The sequence below is a fragment of the Anas acuta genome, chromosome Z (genome assembly GCF_963932015.1).
Source record: "Anas acuta chromosome Z, bAnaAcu1.1, whole genome shotgun sequence".
In the NCBI taxonomy this organism is placed as follows: Eukaryota; Metazoa; Chordata; class Aves; order Anseriformes; family Anatidae; genus Anas; species Anas acuta.
The window spans coordinates 42,370,282-42,390,016 of NC_089017.1; the positions used below are offsets into that span (position 1 = coordinate 42,370,282).

General features: G+C 40.0%; 1 protein-coding gene across 6 annotated transcripts in view; it reads right to left on the reverse strand.

Moving 5' to 3' along the window:
- The window catches only part of SEMA4D (semaphorin 4D), a 95,886-nt gene that overhangs the window by 21,060 nt on the left and 55,091 nt on the right, over window positions 1–19,735 (reverse strand). For all 6 annotated transcript variants that reach the window (XM_068666068.1, XM_068666070.1, XM_068666066.1 and 3 more), the window contains exons 3-13: window positions 14,315–14,706; window positions 11,829–11,974; window positions 10,502–10,564; window positions 8,999–9,097; window positions 7,654–7,747; window positions 6,617–6,730; window positions 5,131–5,282; window positions 3,452–3,627; window positions 3,188–3,344; window positions 2,208–2,430; window positions 1,660–1,775 (exon numbers count right to left, since the gene is read on the reverse strand). In XM_068666068.1, coding sequence (XP_068522169.1) covers window positions 1,660–1,775; window positions 2,208–2,430; window positions 3,188–3,344; window positions 3,452–3,627; window positions 5,131–5,282; window positions 6,617–6,730; window positions 7,654–7,747; window positions 8,999–9,097; window positions 10,502–10,564; window positions 11,829–11,974; window positions 14,315–14,408 — 1,434 coding nt within the window. In that variant the 5' untranslated portion in view covers window positions 14,409–14,706. The remainder of the gene's footprint in view (window positions 1–1,659; window positions 1,776–2,207; window positions 2,431–3,187; window positions 3,345–3,451; window positions 3,628–5,130; window positions 5,283–6,616; window positions 6,731–7,653; window positions 7,748–8,998; window positions 9,098–10,501; window positions 10,565–11,828; window positions 11,975–14,314; window positions 14,707–19,735) is intronic.

Below are 19,735 nucleotides of genomic sequence, written 5' to 3' on the forward strand. Positions count from 1 at the left end.
TGGCAGCTGGGTTCAGGATGCGTAAACTCAGTGCCACCATTTCTACATCAGGTTGTAATGCTTATCCCTTCACTACCATTTCCCAGGAATGGAGGAAGCACAAGTAAGCCAGTACATGAGTGACTGCATAATGTACCCACAATTACAAGAATGGATATTAACTTGTGGTCCTATCAGAAGTACAGTAAGTGTGCATTTTTAATTCCAACCCTATAGCTGAGATTTTCAAAAGCCATCTGGACATTGTCTGGACTATTCTGCTGTAGGTGGCCCTGCTTGAGCTGGGGAGTTGGACCAGATGACCTCCAGAGGTCCCTTCTGACCTCAGCCATGCTGTGGTTCTGTGATCTGGCCCGTATGATGCATCATATATACAAATACAAAAACAGAGATACTACTGAAATATATGAACATGGAAGTTTTTAACCACATTGACTTTGATCTGTCTGTCAAAAGTATATTCTATCTTCTCAACACTTTTTTCTGTTACAAGCGTGAAAGGACTATTAAGCATGCAAGATGAGCTTGGAAGAATTTTGGCATACAGTTCATCTCCAGAGAATAGATCACGTTGGCAGAGTGTGGTTTTTTGTTGTTGTTGTTTGTTCGTTTTAATAGGACACAAAAGTAAAAGCTGCTCTGCTCTTAAGATATCTTGGCAGTATTCCTAAATTCCTAATATCTGGGAATTCATTGATTACTGGGTACTTACCAAACATCAGTAAGATTACTACACACTTTTAAACAGAGACATTCTTTCCTTAAGGAGTCCAGAAATTTCAACAGTTGAAGGGTCTGATGGTAAAAGCCACTGTTTAGGGGTAATACTTTTGTAGGCATTTATGGATCTGCAAGTCTGAGTAACTAGGACTAGAAGGGCTAGTGTACAAGATACACAATGTGATTATCCTCCCATTGTTGAAAAATCATTCTGGGATTAAACCCAGCAATTGTTTAATAATGCTGAACGACCACTGGGTTTGGAGCCTGCAGCAAAGCTTGTGTCTTCCAGCTGCAGCTGAAGCCCTCCCTTGTCTGGAGGGCAGGACCTCACCAGCAGTGGAGTACTGGAATGCAGCACCGAAGTGCCTACTCTCACAATAAATCTACCACACAGAACCAGCCTGCAAAGTTTGGGACAGCAGAAATCAAATACAAAATTTGAGTCTCTCTGCTAGATAAGACTGTTCTTCTGTTAGGCTTACTTCCTCAGGAAAAATATACCACAACTCTTCTATTACTTCTCTGAGGATTTTTCCTCATGGATTTCTACTGGCCAGAAGGGGTCAGGATTTTTACATTACTTCTAAGCTAAAAACTGGTCCCTTCAATAAACAGCTTACAGTTTTCAGCTCCTGTACAGGCAATCAGACTGAAGACTTGCACACCTGTGCCCTTCTCTCATCGCCACCACCACCACCACACACACACCTTCCCCATATCTGCACACTTTCAGAAGCATGCTACCTATCCAGTGCAATGGAATGTATTGGGTAATAAATAGATTGATACCGCTGCAGAGATTACAGGTGCAGCCTTCAGCAGTTTGCATAGTGATGGTTTTTCATCACGACAAGGTTACAAGTTACAAGGTTACTTAGTAAGTTTTGTGGAAGAGGAAAAAAAAATGATGAATGCTGTGATGCTTGTAGCACCTACTTTTTTGGATGAAAGCAAGAGTGTTTGGACTGGCTCAAAGTTTGGGAAAAGCTGTGTTTCTTCAATAATATGCATTCCATTTTCATAGCTGATAGCTTTGTGCAGGGCTCCTTGATCTGAAACAAGAGAGCAGTGTATTTAAGTAAGATTCTTAAAACAGAAAAACATGGAGAACTGCACACTTACTATAATTTGTATCAATTATCTGCTTGCAGTGCAGCTGAAGACTTCACACCATTCTGTGCCAAAGGCAACCATTACATGTAAGGAGTTCTGACCAAGAAAAAACATTCTGGGGGCACAGAATGACCTCTTAGGGATTATCTCATGCATGGTTTTTGTTGCACTCATTGCACTTTTGCAGTTCTTCTCCTGCAATAGCTCTTCAAAGCATGCAAGGTTCTCCACTAACTCGCAGTGGCTCCCCACTTTTAAGTGAAAATACCACCTGATATAAAAGCGCTGTAAACATGGAAATCTTTTGAGTTTGTTAGAGCGTATCTCAGCCTAGAGAACCATCACTAAAAAGAGTGTTTTGCAGAACTCACCTGTACTGATGAACATAACATCATATATGGTACCATTGAGTGCTCTGACTCTGTCCACTACAATCTGGGTGTACTTCACATCTCGTTTTACTAGTCGGGGCCTGTCTCCCATTGGAGTCACAGAATCATCCATTAGAGGATGATCTTTAACAAACTGCAATGTTTTGTCTGGTAGATTCAGAGAACTCATGTAGTTCGATGCTCTGGCTTCATTGTTTATGCACTAGTATTTAAAATTAAAAAAGAGAAACACCAAATTATATCATAACAGCAGGCACACGTATTTTCTTCTGCACATTATTTTGGCCAGTAAGGGCACCTTTACATTATATTCATTCTACCACAGAAATTACTCAGGTCCTGCAGCACCCTGGCTTCTGCAATATGCTGATCTCTGAGCAAATGCTTCATGCTATGTTTTTGTTTAGACCCAAAATATATTTTTGGAAAACATTCTTTCTAGATTCCCATGCTTCTTAACTACCTCTAACTGTCCTCTTATCTATGAGTAGCAACAGGACAACTGCAGGAAACACGAGAAAATAAGGAAAGCATGGAAGAGACCCAGCACTACTAGCATTTTAGTTTGTAAAGTAACTTACTGTATTCGATAAACCTGTTGAACCTAGAAAGACAATGCAACAATTGTTTTATACTTCTGTTCACCTGAACTAAAAAGTCTTTGATGCTCCCTAATGTATACTAATACCTATTTCACCTCTAGAAAATGAGTAACAAAATAATGAAAATATGAAAACAGCAATTAACTCAACTATAAATAAAAAAACCACTTTGATCCCCAGAAACAACATTTGGAATAAATCACATGAAGCATTTTTTTCTACAAAATCTTTACGACAGGAAACATCCATATCAGGGTAATCTAATACTATGCTTTAGTAGTTTTTTTGTTTGTTTTGTTTCTTTACTCTTGCATATTAAAAAACATTAGTCATTAAATCCAAGATACAGAAACTTACTGCACCAGGTCGAGGATTAGGAATTTCTCCATTGTACCGTACCCACTTGGTATGAGACTGTTCAACTGTAGCACTCTGCATATACTTTCCTTTTGAGAAGACTTCTTCTACAGTAGACATATTGTATGCACACACTGCTGACAGCCCCACATTATTCCTACAAGTACAGGAAGAAAGAGAAAAAGTCATGAGTAATTATTACTTGCTTTAGTAACCAGTCAAAATCAAAAGTATTCATCCAGGGAAAGACGGTAACACACTTACAGTTGTGGGGTAAAAACTCCATATATCACTGGTTCCTTCAAGGTTGGGGATTTGAGAATAAAGACATCATTGATAATATTGAAAATTAAATTCTTATCAGGGATGGTACAAATCAATCTGGCCTTGAGAAAGGAAGTCCATTTCTTCTGTAAAGTCCTTAATCCTCCTTGGTCTCTCTTTTGGCATTAAAAAGAAGGGGAAAAAAAAAAAAAGGAAGTGTAAAGGTGTTTGTGAGGAAGATTAGGCATCATTTTTGTACTAGCTACAAGTACGTAAGAACTATAACTAAAATGCTATTGAACCCTTGTATTTTTTCTAAGATTTCATCAATAACTGTTAACATATTTATATACAGAACAGTAAGGAAGTCAGTTTTGTGTTTTTTTTTTTTTTTTTTTTTTAATTTAAGTCAACAGAACTAACACTGAATGGTTTCTGTCAACACCTGTGACTAAGATGAGACATGGGCCTTCTACAACACTGTATTTCAGCAGCATTTGAACAGAGATGAGCAACATACCTTCATAAAACACACATGTTCATTAGAACAATTAAAATTTAGGTATATTTAAGTAAAATGTAAGTATAAATGCCTACAGATCTGCAATGTGCATTGATTCTTATTCCTATCAAACAGCAGCAATAAAGCTCTCATTCTACGATACTCCTGTTCTAAAGCATTCACAAGCTGTCAGTGGGCAGAGGGCCACAATAATAACTCCCATGTAAACCTGCCTCCAACTGCTTGTTTAAAGGAAATCTCAAGGGCACTAACTTGTTATTGATGTTTTGACTTCCATGTTTAAATATAAAACAGTAAAGTCAAAATAAAGCATTTCAACCTCATCAAAATGAAACGGCTAGATAAATTTCCTGTTGGAAAAAAAATACTGAGGAAATTGATACATTCCATTGAAAAGGTTTTTTTGTTAAATCAACATTTTCTACTGGAAAAAAAAATGTCTTCCATCAGCAAGATTTTTAACCAACACTATATACTTGACTCAGTCTAATACTGAGGCTTAAACATACTAAGTGTGACAGAATCAGATGGATGGTGACTGTTTTGTTGGAGGTTCTGGCAGTTCTGCCAGCTTCGTGGAAGTCCCATCTGCTACAACTAGCTGTATCTACGGTAGAATAGTCTTGCTTGTATGCAGCTACTAGTCAAGAACTACAATTCTTCTCAAATGTCCTAGCTGCTCAGCAATAACCTCAGCAATAACCTGCTCAGCAAATATGTCAGTTTTTCCCAGAGGACTGTACTTAAACTTAAAACAAACAACAACAAGAACAAAGCAAACCACACAACAAGAATAGACATCTTCCGTCTGTCTTGTTCTTCCCCCCTAGCTCCCAGAGGTGGGTAGAACACTCAGATGTACTGAAATTTCACCATTAAGTTAAATCAACTATTTGTTTCCAAAGCAACAATTAGACTTTTTCAGTTCTGAAAAACTGATTAAAATTGCTGATTCAATGAGATAAACCAATGAGATTTAACCACTTCCATTTATTTTCTAATGAATATTTTCATATTCATATGTTATATTGATATAGATATAAATATAATATAAATATTTTGTATTAATATTTATATCAATATTTAATATAAAGTATTTTTTATATTAATAAGCAAAATCCACTTAAAGTAGTAAAAGGAAATCGAACCGTCCCACCTTGCACACTCTAGCTATTCTTGGAATCATCAGTTTTCCAACAAACTCATACTCCACGGAGACCTCGGTGAAAAAGAAGTATATCTTGTCGTCCTCTCCATCTGTGCTGTTTTGATCTGCTCTTACCACATCAGCAAAAACAAAATTGGGCTCTAAAGATACAAAGAGAAGAATTTTATATTACATACAACTCTTATAACTTGATTCCCTCTAAGATGCTCTAGGAGTCCTCCCAGGCCTCGCACTGTATTTGACTGCTCATTAACTGACAGACATTTCTTCAAAAAAAAAAAAAATAGAAATACAGGAGAAAAAAAAAAAAGCTATGTGAAAATACAACAGACTAAGAGAGATGACAGATCTCTAAGGTCTTGTATCTTGTTACTTCACGTTTTTCACCCACACTCAGGAATGGTTTTCTGACAGGCTTGAGTAGCTGCCTTTCCCTTGCCTGCCTCTCTGAACAAAAGCCAAGGTGCTCCTTAAGGGAAACACAAACATGAGAGAAATGATATGGTGTATTTTTCTATGGTTCATTTATATTTAAAGAGAAGATCAGCTAAAATGTGCAAGTAATAACTTGCCAAGGTTGGCCAGCTATCAGCACCTGCAAACCTGGCAGTTAGTTGGACCTTTACGAAGGCCAAACAGCCTCAGAAAATCAACAATAACAAAAAAACAACACTAAGCATACTCCCAAACTCTGTTGGCTTTCAAATACGCATAATCATACTGCTGTTATCCAGCTTCCACATGTGAAATCAGAAGACATTTTTCTCAAGATTTAATTCATATCTGCCTTGCAAAAACAACCGTCTTTCAACTACATACACAGAATACCAGACCCTTAATATTTGTGCTGTTAGCTGAAATACTAAACATAACAACTACAAAATTTGCTACAAAATTCCATATCCTACACCTTTTGGACATAGTGCTTTTTTTTTTTTTTTTTGAATATGCCGATTTTATAATTTTGGTTTCTTACGGCCGAAAGCCACAAACCTCTGAGAGCTCCCAAAACTCAGCAAGTTTTGAAATTCAGTAATTGAGATAATTGGGAACCACGGACTTCAAATCGATTTGAAAACATGTTAAAGACAAAGGACATTCTCCTTCATTCTATATCACAGGTATCCTGTATCATAGCAAAGATGAACAAGTGGATATGAACAATAAGTTAACAATGAGTTAAAGTCTGTGTCCTGTAACAATAAGTTAAAGTCTGTGTCTCTAAGCTGTCTTCATTGCCAGTATTGATAAATGTTCTGAAATTTCTAATAAATAAATAAATAAATATATTGAAGGCACACACAGGCGCATACACTTATACCTCAGTGTATGCCAGTATTACCTAAGCTATCCTCTTTCAGATACCGGACGATTGTTCCTCACCTCTGAAAGGAAACTTAAATTTCTTTGTCTGAAATTGTGACTTTGAAGAAGGAAGAATGATTTGATCTAGCCTGTTCTCACACCCACTTACCATTAAGCCAAGGTATCGCATATTCTGTTCTCAGAGGACTCTGATGAGAATTCCGTGAAATAATAGGTTCACTTCCCAAGAAATTGTAGGAAGTCCCAGAATAAAGCTCCTCATCTTTAACACAAAAACAAATATTTTAAACTTTCTTATATACTGGATACCAAAAAAGGTATATAAATACTTCAAGAGACTATGTTAGCTTAAACTTCCCACAAGAAACGATAAACAAGGACTTCCTCTCGGTTGCCCCAGACATATCTTCGATGTTTATATTACTGCTGACCACTCTCAAAGCTAACACTTTTACACTTAGTTTATAATTGCTCTAACACAAGCAACTGGCAAAAGTTAGCACTGTTTTCACGGTACTTTAACACTTCCTATGTAAACCTGCAGTTTAAGTAAACTTGTGTTTTGATACATAAGAAATGCCACGTAAGTTTTGAACTAATTGTTTTTTTCTCTCTTTTCACGCTGCCAATATTCAAACTAAACTTCAGAACATAGGCAGCAACATAGTGAGCAAGAGCTTTACTTTTTCATTTCCTGTTTTGTGTCATTACAAGTTTCTCTTGTATGGTCTTGCGACACCACAACACAGTCACTTTGGCTTTACTAAGTCAAGATTCAGTGGCATCTAACCATGTGGTTATGTCCCTCCAGTGTCTGATTTCCCTGTTCTGTTTTATGGATATGTCTTCAAGACAGAAGTTCTACTTGTTAAATTTACTGAAATTGCAGTAATTTATAATACAGAGACAGTCAAAATATGTTTAGATTACTTGGACTGAAGCACTTAAAGCTAGTATTTTGAAAGTTGGTATTTTAAAAGTTGCTTCCAAAACAAGCCAAAGTTCTGTGCTCTCCTTTTAAGACACACACTAAGGTTGACTACATGAGTATTTTTATGTCTATCTAGTTACACAGTAGATTTAGAAATACAGACCCCAATCTACCATTTCAATATTGAACTGGAAAATGATAGTGAAGACCAAATATTTATACATAATAATGAGGTATGCAAAGAAGAAACTTACCAACCATAACAGATGTGTAACTTTGAGCAGGATCAAATGGACACCTGCCTTTACCATCCTCATTCTTACCTCCGAGCTCAAACGAAATCAAATTCTGCAAAAAATGAAGTTGAAAACCATAAAACAACCATTTTTACTTTTTATTTCAGCCACCCAAATCATGCAAAGTTAACAAAAAACATACATTAATAGACTAAACCTGTAACTTTCAGCCTGGAATGCCTGTTTTCTAAGATTATATAAGGTTCTAAGGTTATAGAAGGCACTTGAGTTTTCAGAAAAAAATGTATGAAGTCGAACAGAGAGGAAATGTGATCCTATAATTTGTGAGGGCAGTAGCAGAAAAGAATAGACAAAAAGTTAAATCCAGACATAAAAAGAGACCTCAAGAAAGAAAACCCAAAAAGCCAGACAATATGAAAAGCAGGAAAGTTAACCAATATAAGGCAAAATTTGTAACTATTGAATCAGCCTGCACAAAAATGGACAGTTTTAGAAATCAAGATGACTTTCTGAAGTGGACTGAGCAATTTTTAGATGATGATAAAATGGTGAGATGGGATATAATTATAATCCAACTACATTTTCTAAAAGCAAGAGAGTACTTTGACTGCTACTTTGTAAAACCCTTAAAAATCAAGGGAATAAGTATCAGTAAGATAATCAGAACTATAGCAACAATACTGGGGAAGTGATTATTTATACTGTGTAATGAAGACATTCGAGGCTAAGGACAGTGACTTCTGGCAGTGCTCCAGAGCTGATGGCAGACAGACTTGCAGGCAGGGGAGACAAAAAAAAAAAAAGAAATTTTAATATAACTACAAGACTTCTAAATTTCAGAATCATTTAGAGCCATAGTAAAGAGAACAATGTCAGAGTCAGCAACAAGAAAAGGAAGTTTTAATTCTGAGCCAAGACTTTATTCTGAAGTGCTCAGCATTATGAAGCTATGGCATTGCCAGAAGCAGAGATGAGACAAGCAGAGTCAGGAATCTGAGAAATTTCAGGGAGATTCAACAACAGATGGAAGTCACAAAGAACATCATTTCAGTTTTAGAAATTATTTTTACACTAACGTACAATACACAGAGAATTATGAAACCTATGAAAGAGTAAATCTGCTGTTAACCAAGGTGAATCAATAATTCAGTGTTTTGAAAAAGGAACAGTATGGTTTATTTCTGTACTCTATCATCACTGTGAGACAGTATTATAAATGCTTCAGTGCCATGACCAGCACTGAAATTACAAGTGTCTTTGGGAAAAGAGATTAACTCATTGTTTATATGAACTAGTTTTAAGTTAAAGTTGTTACTGGATGAAAAAACCTGTAGGCTCTTACCAGGTAATCACACGTTGGCTGAAACGCGTTAGTTCCACACACATAGAGAAAAGTGTCATTTAGCTGCTGCAGAACACGCACATAATTACGACACTCTGTCTGTAATAGAGGACAAGAAAAGGACGGGTCTGAAACAATAACTTCCATGTTACAACATAAACAAACAATTAAAATTGCACTGTCAACTCTTCTGTCACCGCTACTCATGCCACACCACCCCAGTAATGCTGGGTGAGAGTCACCCCTGGGACACTGCCACCTTACAGCCTCTGGGAGCCCGAGTCCTGCAGCAGCTGCTTTCCTACAGTCAGTAGTGCACAGCTGCCTCAGTAAACCTCTTACGGTAACGTGTCTGACTACCACACACTTACTTATCACTAGTAACCCCCACTGAACCTGGAGAACACAAAAAACTCCAAGTCCATCAGGGAGAGTCAAAGAGGAAATGGTCCTTAACTGCCCACCACACCTCACCTTAGGCAGGTAAATTGCCTTGATGGTTCTCAGTCCAAGGAAATGCAGATAGCTGAGCAAAGGAGAGGATAGCCTACTCCATTTCAAATGAGCCCCTGAATGCAGGATGTCTGTCAGCCCGGAATGCGCCTGGGGTTTTATAACCGGGGGAGCACCAAAGAAATTGTGGATGTAGGGGTGCTGATGTCAAATCCCTTGAAGTGTAAAGTAGTACTGCTTTCTGTATCTGCAGCGCACGCAGCCTTCCATTTTCAAACCTGTACTAAAAGCCTGACCACGAATCTTGCCAAGAAAACCCTTGCTTCACTGTATCGCTATACCACGTGGCACAACACAGAGGGCAAGGTATCCCCACCTACGGTCAATCACCCTCTAGAAACTACCTCCGTGGAATGGCAATATGAGCAAGCCAGCCTGTGTGCCGACAGTCCAGAGGGATGCCAGACACACCAAGGGAGCCCTTGGGCTGAGCTGCCTGCACTGCCAAGCTGGGAGGAGACCGGGCTGCTCAGGCGCCAGGGAGCTGTCTGAGCAGTCAGACCAGCAAGGAGCACACGCATTCAGCATCACAAGGAGGATATACAGCTAGTGAAAAATGCACCGGTGCTAAGTGCTGGCCTAATAAATAAACCCTATGCCCTACAGCAAAGAAGATAAAATAACCTGTCATTTTAGAAAATCAAATGTTGGTGTAGAGTTATTGTAGTAATAAAACAACAGTTGCTATCAATTACCTCAGTTACAGTAGCATTTGTTTATCAATTTAATGGAAAAACTTAAAATAACTAAGCACACATTATTGTGTTCAGATTTTTTAACATTCAAATAAAATTCAACAGCAAGAAATAATGAACTAAGAGTTACCAAAAAGACTAAGCATACTGCTCAAGTATGCTTCTAAAGCTCAAGTTTATTAAAGAATTTAGGTGATTATTTAATTGCAAACGTTTGGAGCCTTTCTTCTTGAACATCACTCCTCTTGAAGTTAAACATAAAATATCTTTCTTAAAGTCCAATAAAAGAACATACCTGTTCTGATTTGCCCTTGACTGCACATTTAGTCCTTTTATCTTCAGTGACCTTCCATTGCAACTAAGTGAAAAACAGGTAATAAGAAGGTACATTCAAAGCACTTTAACACAATTGCAGTATTTTCAGACCTTGCATTACGAACAAAACAAGCAATTCTAAGGTTACTGTCTGCAGCAAATTTAAGTCATTTTGCAAGTAGCTTTCATTTTGCAAGTGGCTTTCAAAAGTTCAAAGCCATTCTTTTCTGAGGAGGTGACATTTCCAAATGCATGTGTCATTAGGGAGTTCAGAACCACTGCTAGTATCTTTGGGGTTAATCATTATATTTCCCCTCAAATTACTTAAAGACCTCCATTAACATATGCTTTAGCGAGGTGCAAGAGTATCTGCTTTAAGCACTTCTCACTTTAATTCACACTGGAAAAGGAAACTATTTGAAAAAATAAAGAAAACTTATTTGACCAGTTCATACTGTGTGAAGAGGTACAACTTTGACATTTACACACACCCAGAATAATAGTGGAAAGCAAGCTTTATATACCCGTGAAGTTTCCTATCATTATCCCTGAACATTTTGTTCATATTAGAAATCATAGAGCATCGTTCAGAACATCCTGGGTGTGATTCCATGCCATGTCTCTAAGCTTCAGCCTGTACTGCTGGTGTGTGAGAAGCAGGAGCCTGGGAAGGACCTGCAGCAACAGAATTGTGTTAGCAGGCTTCTGCATGGGTTAACCTGCTCTGAGAACCAAGTGTCAGCACACCCAGAGCACTTCTGCAGCTGAGCTAATTCTGAGCGAGCTGGACCAGACCTCTTTGCACCGCTGCTTACCCTGCAGACACAGCTAGAGACACCACACAGAAGCTGAAACTTAATGGACAAGGCCTTCGTCGCATCAGAGGCATGTCTGCGGCTTGCCACTCCTGAGCAAGCTCCAACTTTGCTTCTGTTTCAGATTAATTTTCTTCTGATTCAGATTAAGAGGAGATATAGCCCACTCCCACCAATAAAATAGATATCTAAGGGCCACCTTGACAGCTCATATGCAAAGTCCCTCTAGTCCAGCACACTGTCTGCAAAGAAAAAATACCTATGGAGACCTCTAATAACTTGTTTGTATTTCATTCTCTCTGTTCTTCCTCTCATCTGGTGCCAATAGCAGCTCAATAGCATCTTCCAGAAATAAAACAGGGGTAGCCCAGACAGCATTTTCTCTTTTCAGTACATAACACCTAGAACACAGTGCTGTTGGTATCAGAAAGTGAAGTCAAATTTGGGATATGATTTATATGTGGAGAATAGTGTATTAAAATGCATACTCACCTCATGCTGCTTTTCAGCAATATTAATCGCATTTAATGCAAAGATCATTTCTCTGGCTCCTACATACAGGACATCTTTGTCCTCACTTAACAGCAAGGTTGAATAGTTTGACACTTCTGATTCATGAAAATGTATTAGCTGGACCTCTGTTGAAATGAAAGGAAAATAGCACCACATGAAGAAACATGATCAGTTAAGGTCAAGTTTATGGGTCATTTTTCTAAGCTGTCTAACAGCCCTTGGGTATCTGGAAAGCAACAAAGCTTAGTTTGGACAACACACATAACAGATGAGAGACCCCCTCAGAAGCTTGGTTCAGCAGAAACAGCAGCTCCCATCATTGACATCAAAATCAATGGTCCCTACTTTCTGGTTCAATTTCAAATGCCTACAAATTTCCTCCTGCAGTGATCCCCATAACTCATGTCTTCCTTCATATTTTTTTTCCAATCGTTAATTCTTTTTTTTTTTCCTAACCTCTCATCTTACACATGCACTGTTGGCTCTTTCCTCACCTTCTCCCTTCCACATACCCACCTACTGTGGAAAACTAAGTAATTCACCACATCCCTTGCACTCTCCCCAGACAAATCTCACAAAAAAAAATCCCTCACCTTAAAATAAGACATTTCAAGATATTATCACAGGAAAAATGAGACAGAGAAGCTAGAAAGGAGCCATGTATGCAGTGTCAACAAGCCGATTTTCAAGTGGAGACTGGAGATAACTTGCACACAACAGTAAGAGATGTGGGAAAACGATGATGAAAAGGAAGAAGAAGAAAAGGGGGAAACATGGGGGAAAGAGGCAGTGGAATGAGGAAGCATGCGAACTGGAACAGAACGGCTTGGAGAAAGATGACACAAAATGATTAATAAACAGGAATATTTATTCTGCGTGTACAAAGCACACGGAAAAACTACTGAAAGGTCGGGAGGCCGTACTTTGTGAGAGAATCTACCATGAGATAAAGCTTCGATTTTCAGAGATAGGCAGAAAACAACATATTTTTCTCAACTGTAACATTAGAAATTGCACCATTTCAGCTGCAAGACCTGGAAAAATAATCGTTTTAAACTAGATTCTGAAGCATACGATTTTAAAATCTTTCACTTGGCAGTAAAATTTTCCCCCAAAGGATGAACTGGTTCATACAACTCTTACCTACCTGTTCACTCCTCCACTGAACTAAATTCCCCTTCCTATTTAAAGTAAACTTCTTATTCTTAAATACAACGATCTTTAGCAGACAGAGACAGAGAAATAGCAGGAACAAACAAACAAAAAAAATCACATATTTTGAATAATTTGGATACAGGTCTGTGATGCATAATACCACTAAACAGCAACTTGCCAAGTTTGAACTCTTATACACCACAAGAGCACCAAGGAGCCTAAGCAGGAACTGCAAGCCTTGTCTAGACTACTTTCTGGAAAAAACAGTATATCAGCAACTCATTTATTGCTACACCAATAAAAAGGAAAAGCATCTCTACAGCTTTCTCATAAATCAGCTCACTGTAACTATATCCTTAACCTCCATTTATTTTCTCCTACAGCCTGACTCCTCAGCATTTAGTATCTTTACTTATGGTTGCTTCTTCATACTATCCATAGGTTTATTTGGTTACAGCACACTTGGGTGGCTAACTTTTAACTACCAGTAAAAGCAGGAGTCAAGGACAAAAGCTTTTAAAAGCTAAAACATCCATGACACATAGGGGTGCAGGGGAAAAAAAAAAAAAGATTATTCACAAACAGAAGCACTATTCCATAGCCTGTGCTCTAGAGCTCTCTTCAGATCCAGGTTGAATAATTAAACCCAAAATCTACAGGAATATCTGATCCCTACTGTCTCTCTTTATGCTACATCCCGCTAACTGTACTGGGAGGTTACAACTATTTGTTGCAACTCCAAGCACAGTGTAAGTAGTGTTCAGTGGAAAATGCTGGGTTGGTTCAGCTCCAGGCATCAAATAACACTGTCAGAAGAAGGCCAAATGTTTTCCTTCACCTAGGGATTAACCTAGAGCTCAGGACTATTCAGCATCAAAATACACCTCAGTCCAAAAAAGTATTAAAGGATCAATGACCAAAAAAAAAGAGCATTAGCTGGAGAGGTACATTTTGTTATTATGTTCTGTCTCTTGATAACTTGATTAAAACAAAATACATCTGTTTATTGTTTTTTTTTGTTTGTTTGTTTTTGTTTTCCTCTTGGAGCAAGGTTCCCCTGTTAGAATCTTCAGCAGAGAAATCCCAATCTGAAATTCCTCCTTTAAGAAGACACATTTTCAGAACTGTTTGAAGGATATGCAAGAGGTCAAGTCAGTGCCCAAGCCACTGCTGGATATTCTGGTCCTAAGCGCTATAGGATGAGCAAAGCCATCAGAAACTGACTAAACTTTCTGCAGGCAGGCTGGAAGAACACACACAAACCCTGATGTTGTTGCAATCTTCCCTTATTACACTATTTCTCTTCTTACCTCTGTGTTCCCAAGTGATTCTTGGTACCGGACCAAACGTTACTGCCACTTCCACAAGGATAGCCCAAACTGCATAAAAAGCGCACAGAGCCATCTTCACTGTCCTTGCTCTTTTGGGCTCCTTGGATAGGTGCAGCAGGTTGCGCTCCTTTAGCAGAAGAAAACCAAATTCCAGGCAGTATTAGAGAGCAGGCATTTCAGCGCTTGAGAGCAGTGCAACAAGGCAGGCTGGAACAGTCTTCTAAGTATGTGCTTTCAGCAGATCACTTCAAGGAAATGCACATTTTCCAGGATGCTGAATACAGAGACTGCCCACACTCTCTACAGGCTGCAGGGCTGCTAATCAGCGCTACTGAGCGCATTCTTCAGTTTCACTGAAGAAATAAATGATGCTGTGGAGAGAGGAGGGGAACAGTAAGTAGAAGAGAAAGTGAACTGAGCATTGCCAAAAATAGCGCATTGCACACACTCGTCTTGCAATACTTCTACAGCTGCCTGCCTCAGTTTGGAAAGTGAGGGTTCCTTAAAAACTTCCCATGTATTACACAGCATACAGGCAGTAACTGGAAGTGGCCATCTCCATCTAGAACACGTGGTATAAGTACCTTGAGCTGTCATTTATGTTTAACGCCCAAAACCTGACTTTAACCTATGCATTTTCTTTTAATAGTGAGTTGAAGAAAATCCCACCTCTGCACTAATTACACAAACCAAGGTAACAAAATTACTGAGACTAGTTTCACAGAGCAAAAGACATAAGTGCAGCTAAATGTTAAATACTACTTACACAAACCTGCCCCATCTCCTGTTCTTGGGATCTTATTAACAAAAGTGTCATTTTTAGCAAAGTCTTCTTGTGCACTCAAAGTGCAAGGGGGTACAAAGAAATTCACCTAACAAAGAGGTAAGGCACAGTGTACTTAAAAAAAAAAAGGAAAAAAAAAGCTTAAATACTCAAAGTGCTAGACTGTCATACGGAAGTCAGTCTGTCACCAAGCTGCCTGTTGCTCTCAGGCCCAGAAAGATCACCAAAACCATTTGCTACCTTCTGTGCTATCTGTCCATGAGCCACTAGTGCTCCACTTCCTATGCTCACTCCCAGCTCAAGACTCATCCAAGTACATCAGCATGGACTGGTGAGGGGCAGTGAACACATTCATCAGCCACTAAGTTACTGCATTTAGGTAATTTGGGGGGACTCTCTGTGGGGCTGCACACTTTAGAAGGGGTGGGAGGGCGGAAAGAGGCATTTTGTGCCACGACAAACAGCAGCAGGCGGTGTCGAAGCCCGATGTGCTGTTTCAGGGGAAAGGGGCAGCACGTGAGGAGGCCAGTGCTAAAAGCTAGGCAGGAGCTGCAGCGAGGTCTCCGGGGAGAAGAGCGGTGCCAGCAGCTTCTCCTCTCCTCTCCGGGAGGGAGAGGTGCCGGCTTTAAACAGGCAGAGGCCAAGGACCTCTGGAAGCTGCGGAGAGCAATCCATTAGGAGCACAGAAGTAATCATTAGCACTGAGCAGGCGATCCACATGCATTAGAAGCTTTTACATCTGGTTTACTCAATGATTACACAAGATTAAAAAAAAAAAAAAAAAACACTTTTCTTCCTAACAATCTTTTGCCTACTAAGAAAAAAACAATAATCACAATTTGGTCAAACTGAGCCTGGGATTTAAGTTATTACTACTACTATTTTATAATTAGTGTTTAGTTCTGGTAAGCACTTTGATCCAATCACTGTTACGGATCACAGAAATCTTTTTTTTTTTTTTTTAAAAAACCACTTTGTTTACATTATTTATTTGTTTGTCTGTCTTGTACCTTTCCTGTTTATTGTCCCAAGCTGAGCAGCCCCGCTTTGCTACCCAACCTGTTGAACAGCCCCCTTGCCTCAGAGCTGCCGAAGCATCTCACACGTTCTGATGCAAATAGCTCCACAGGTAGGTACTCACAGAGCCAGCAGCAGTTCAGCGGTGGAGTTCAAGGCAGTTCAGCAATCTATTTTAATGGAAATGTCAGGGGGAAAACAGCACTTTGACGAAGAACCCTGGGCCATTATTTCTACACTATTAATTCTTTTCAGGCCATCTTTTGTTAGTAAAAGAGACTCAAAGCAGTATCATTTCCCCTAAACTCTTTATTTAAAAAAAAAAAAAAAAAAAAGACAAGAAAAAAAGACAAAAACTGCCGGAACAGGACTATTCAGCACCAGTCCCAACAATAAGCAATCACACACTGTCTCCAGAGAAGAATTTTCCAGTCCTATAAAATTTCTGGACGTTGCTGGTTTAGCAGACCATCGTGATGCACAAACCTGAACAAACCTTCCCATAGCCGTGATTACACTCCTAGCTTAGCTCGCCTGCCTCAGAAAATGAAAAATGACAACAAAATCTTGATACTACTACTTGTTATTACCTTCTGAAGGTGACAAAATGACCGGCAAGTGCTTACGTTGCTGTGTGGCCAGGGAACTCCTCTGGCTACACAAAGCAGAAGTCTGTCCTTTCACAGATGGGCTTGCTGTGTAGGTTTGCAGGACAGAGCCTTTTTCACATTAATATTTTTTTCACATTAATATATTTGACTTACAGAAAATTATTTGCTGAATTAAGGTAAAGTTTTGCGTATTAGGAAAGGGGGGTGGGACACCACAGTGCATGCTGCATGCCCAACAGTGCAAGATGTTCTCACTCCCTTTAGTTTAAATAGCGATGAAAATGCACTCAGGAGCTTGTCCTTAAATTTAGCCTTCAATTTAATTACTCTCCCTCCCCCCTTCCCTGTGCTGAAAATTATCTGGAATAACTCCTTCACTCACATCCACTGGGAAGTCATCCATAATCTAATATGAACCTGTTTTGATATAACACAACGGGTAGAAGGAGCACAAAACCCAGACAATGGCCTAATTTCCAAATTAGCTCAGCTCCATCAGTGTTCACTGGCTTTGATTAGAGTTGAGTGCTTTGCATTTTTGAGAAGTTAGGTCTCCTAATGCTTTAGGTTTGACTCCTAAAAATGAGCTATAATTTGCTTGAAAACAAGAACATTTAAGAAGTAATTCAGGAAGAAGCCTGCAATGCTTAGTTACACAATTAAACTCTAATTAAAGTGGCCACAGGTCTACTCTTTGGTTTTCTGTAAAATTGCTGAACATTTTCTAAGGTAAATTTAAACAAGTAATTTTCATTTAGGCATTCTTCTGCTTGTGTTTTTAAATCAATGTATTATGATGAACTGGAGCAAACTACTGTGTACAGCACTTGCATGAGTTTTCCATAATGCTCGTATTTATGGTGTCTGAAAACAGGGCAACTACAGAAGAAGAAACAATTAACAGAGCTCCTGTCAGTTTGGCAGGGCACAGCTGGAAATTGCGAGCTGTGAACACTCCTGTTGACATGCATAATTTTAGTGCACAGGCAGAGAAAAGAGACGAGATTCTGCTCTCTCAGAGGACAGAAAATTGAAACTGTTAAATACAGGAACGTTTCAGGATGCCTAATTGCTTATAGTGAACAACCATGTAAAAAACTAACACAAATTACGAAAGCAGAGAGCTGCAATGGCTTATCTTACCATAGTAACTTATCACAGAGCAGTTTGGGTTGGAAGGGACCTTAAAGATCTACCTCCAACCCTCTGGCCAGGGGTCAGGGACACCTCCCCCCAGACCAAGCTGCTCAAGGCCCCATCCAGCCTGGCCTTGAACACCTCCAGGGATGGGGCATCCACAGCTTCTCTGGGCAGCCTGCGCCAGTGCCTCACCACTCTCTGAGTGAAGAATTTCTTCCTTATATCTAATCTTGACTGTTACTGAGATGGAAAAACATCTGGCTCTCACATCGCCCACGTCAGTGGCATCCGATGAGTACTTGACAGACTTGTTGGAAAGAAACAGTGCTCTGGTCCACCTTCTTCTGGAAAATCACTCTCACCACAAAACACAAGCTCTGCAATGGGAGAAGTTGAGAAACCAGCAACAGGAAGAAGGCTCCTATCTTTCTCATCCTCTAGGGCACAGGCACAAAAGAAAGCACAAAGGGGTATTTGTGAAAGTAAAGTTTCGCCTTTCACAGATGTCAATTCAGCGACTCTTATCGCTACCAGATTAATTTTATGAATGAAGTAATAAAACGCAACACTGAACACCCAGAGGTCAGCGTCTTCTCCCCCTGCCAACACTGTAAAGCTGCAACCTGTACGTGGGATACTTGCCCAATCCATCTAAATTCTGGAATTTCCAAGTTAGGAAATGCCCAGTTTTGCAACCTTGATTTTGAAATTTTTTTTTTTCCCTTTTCTTCTCTTAATAAGTACTTACTCACATTGCGCAACTCCTGAATTCTGCTCGGTGTTGCACAAAGTGCTGGATGGATCTTTCCTTATCTTCTTGACAAAGCCTCGGACTGCATGGCAATGAGCTGAGGCACCCGCAGCACGCAACATCACAGCTGGGGCCTCGGCACTCCCCAGAGAGGATCGTTAGCAGCACAGCACCCACCCTACCTCTCCCCCCAGTAAAGGCCAAGCGGACGCCCACCTCCTGATGTCTTCTCACAGCTCCCCACGTACACCGAGTGCCCACAGCACTTCTCCATCTCTTCACGTAGCCCTGTGCTATGTGCCCTGGGCAATCTTTTCTGGCAATGCTCCGGCACTGCTCCACAGCAGGTCCCACACAGAGGGGCTGCAGCACTTCGGGCACCCTTAGACCAGCACTGGAGATGGGACCGAGCGAGCAGCCCCAGGCAGCAGGGACCAGGCTGGGACAGGGCTGGCAGCAGAGACACTGCTTGCCCAGGGAGAGGGCCTTGCCGGAGGGCCTTTCTTGTCCAGAAAACACAGCTCCTGGGCCTCCACAGTGGCAGAGGCACTCACCTTTCACACCTAAGAACCCACTGCACCGCCTGCCGGGGAAAACGAAGGGTGAAAACAGGAACGCCGTCAGCTGCATGCAATTACATTACCATAGGTGATGCAAGCCTCCTTGAGGCTGCAAGACAAATGAGCACCTTCCTCTGGGCTGCAAGACAGAGCTTCAAACACTCACAGTTCCCTGCCTCTCCATCAAATTACTTCCACGTCTTCCGCTGCCCTGGCAGAGCAAAGGAGGCCTCACCTCACAGTATGCAGCAGCTGGCCACCAGGCATCCCCTGCCCCAGCAGGAGCAAAGAACACACAGGCTTCCTGGGCAACTTACCCATCTATTTTTAAGACAGATAAATACAACAATTTAATTATGCGTTTGCAAAGTAGTAGGGTTACTGTGATGAGGGATAGGAAGCTCAATACGGGGCGACAGGCAAACTTTGAGCTGCTTCCTTTGGCAATAAAAGGGGGAGGTAACGTGATTCATCTGTCAGATGGCATAAAATGTTTTCCCAAAATAATTTTCTTCAAAGGCTTTAGGAAACTTTAAC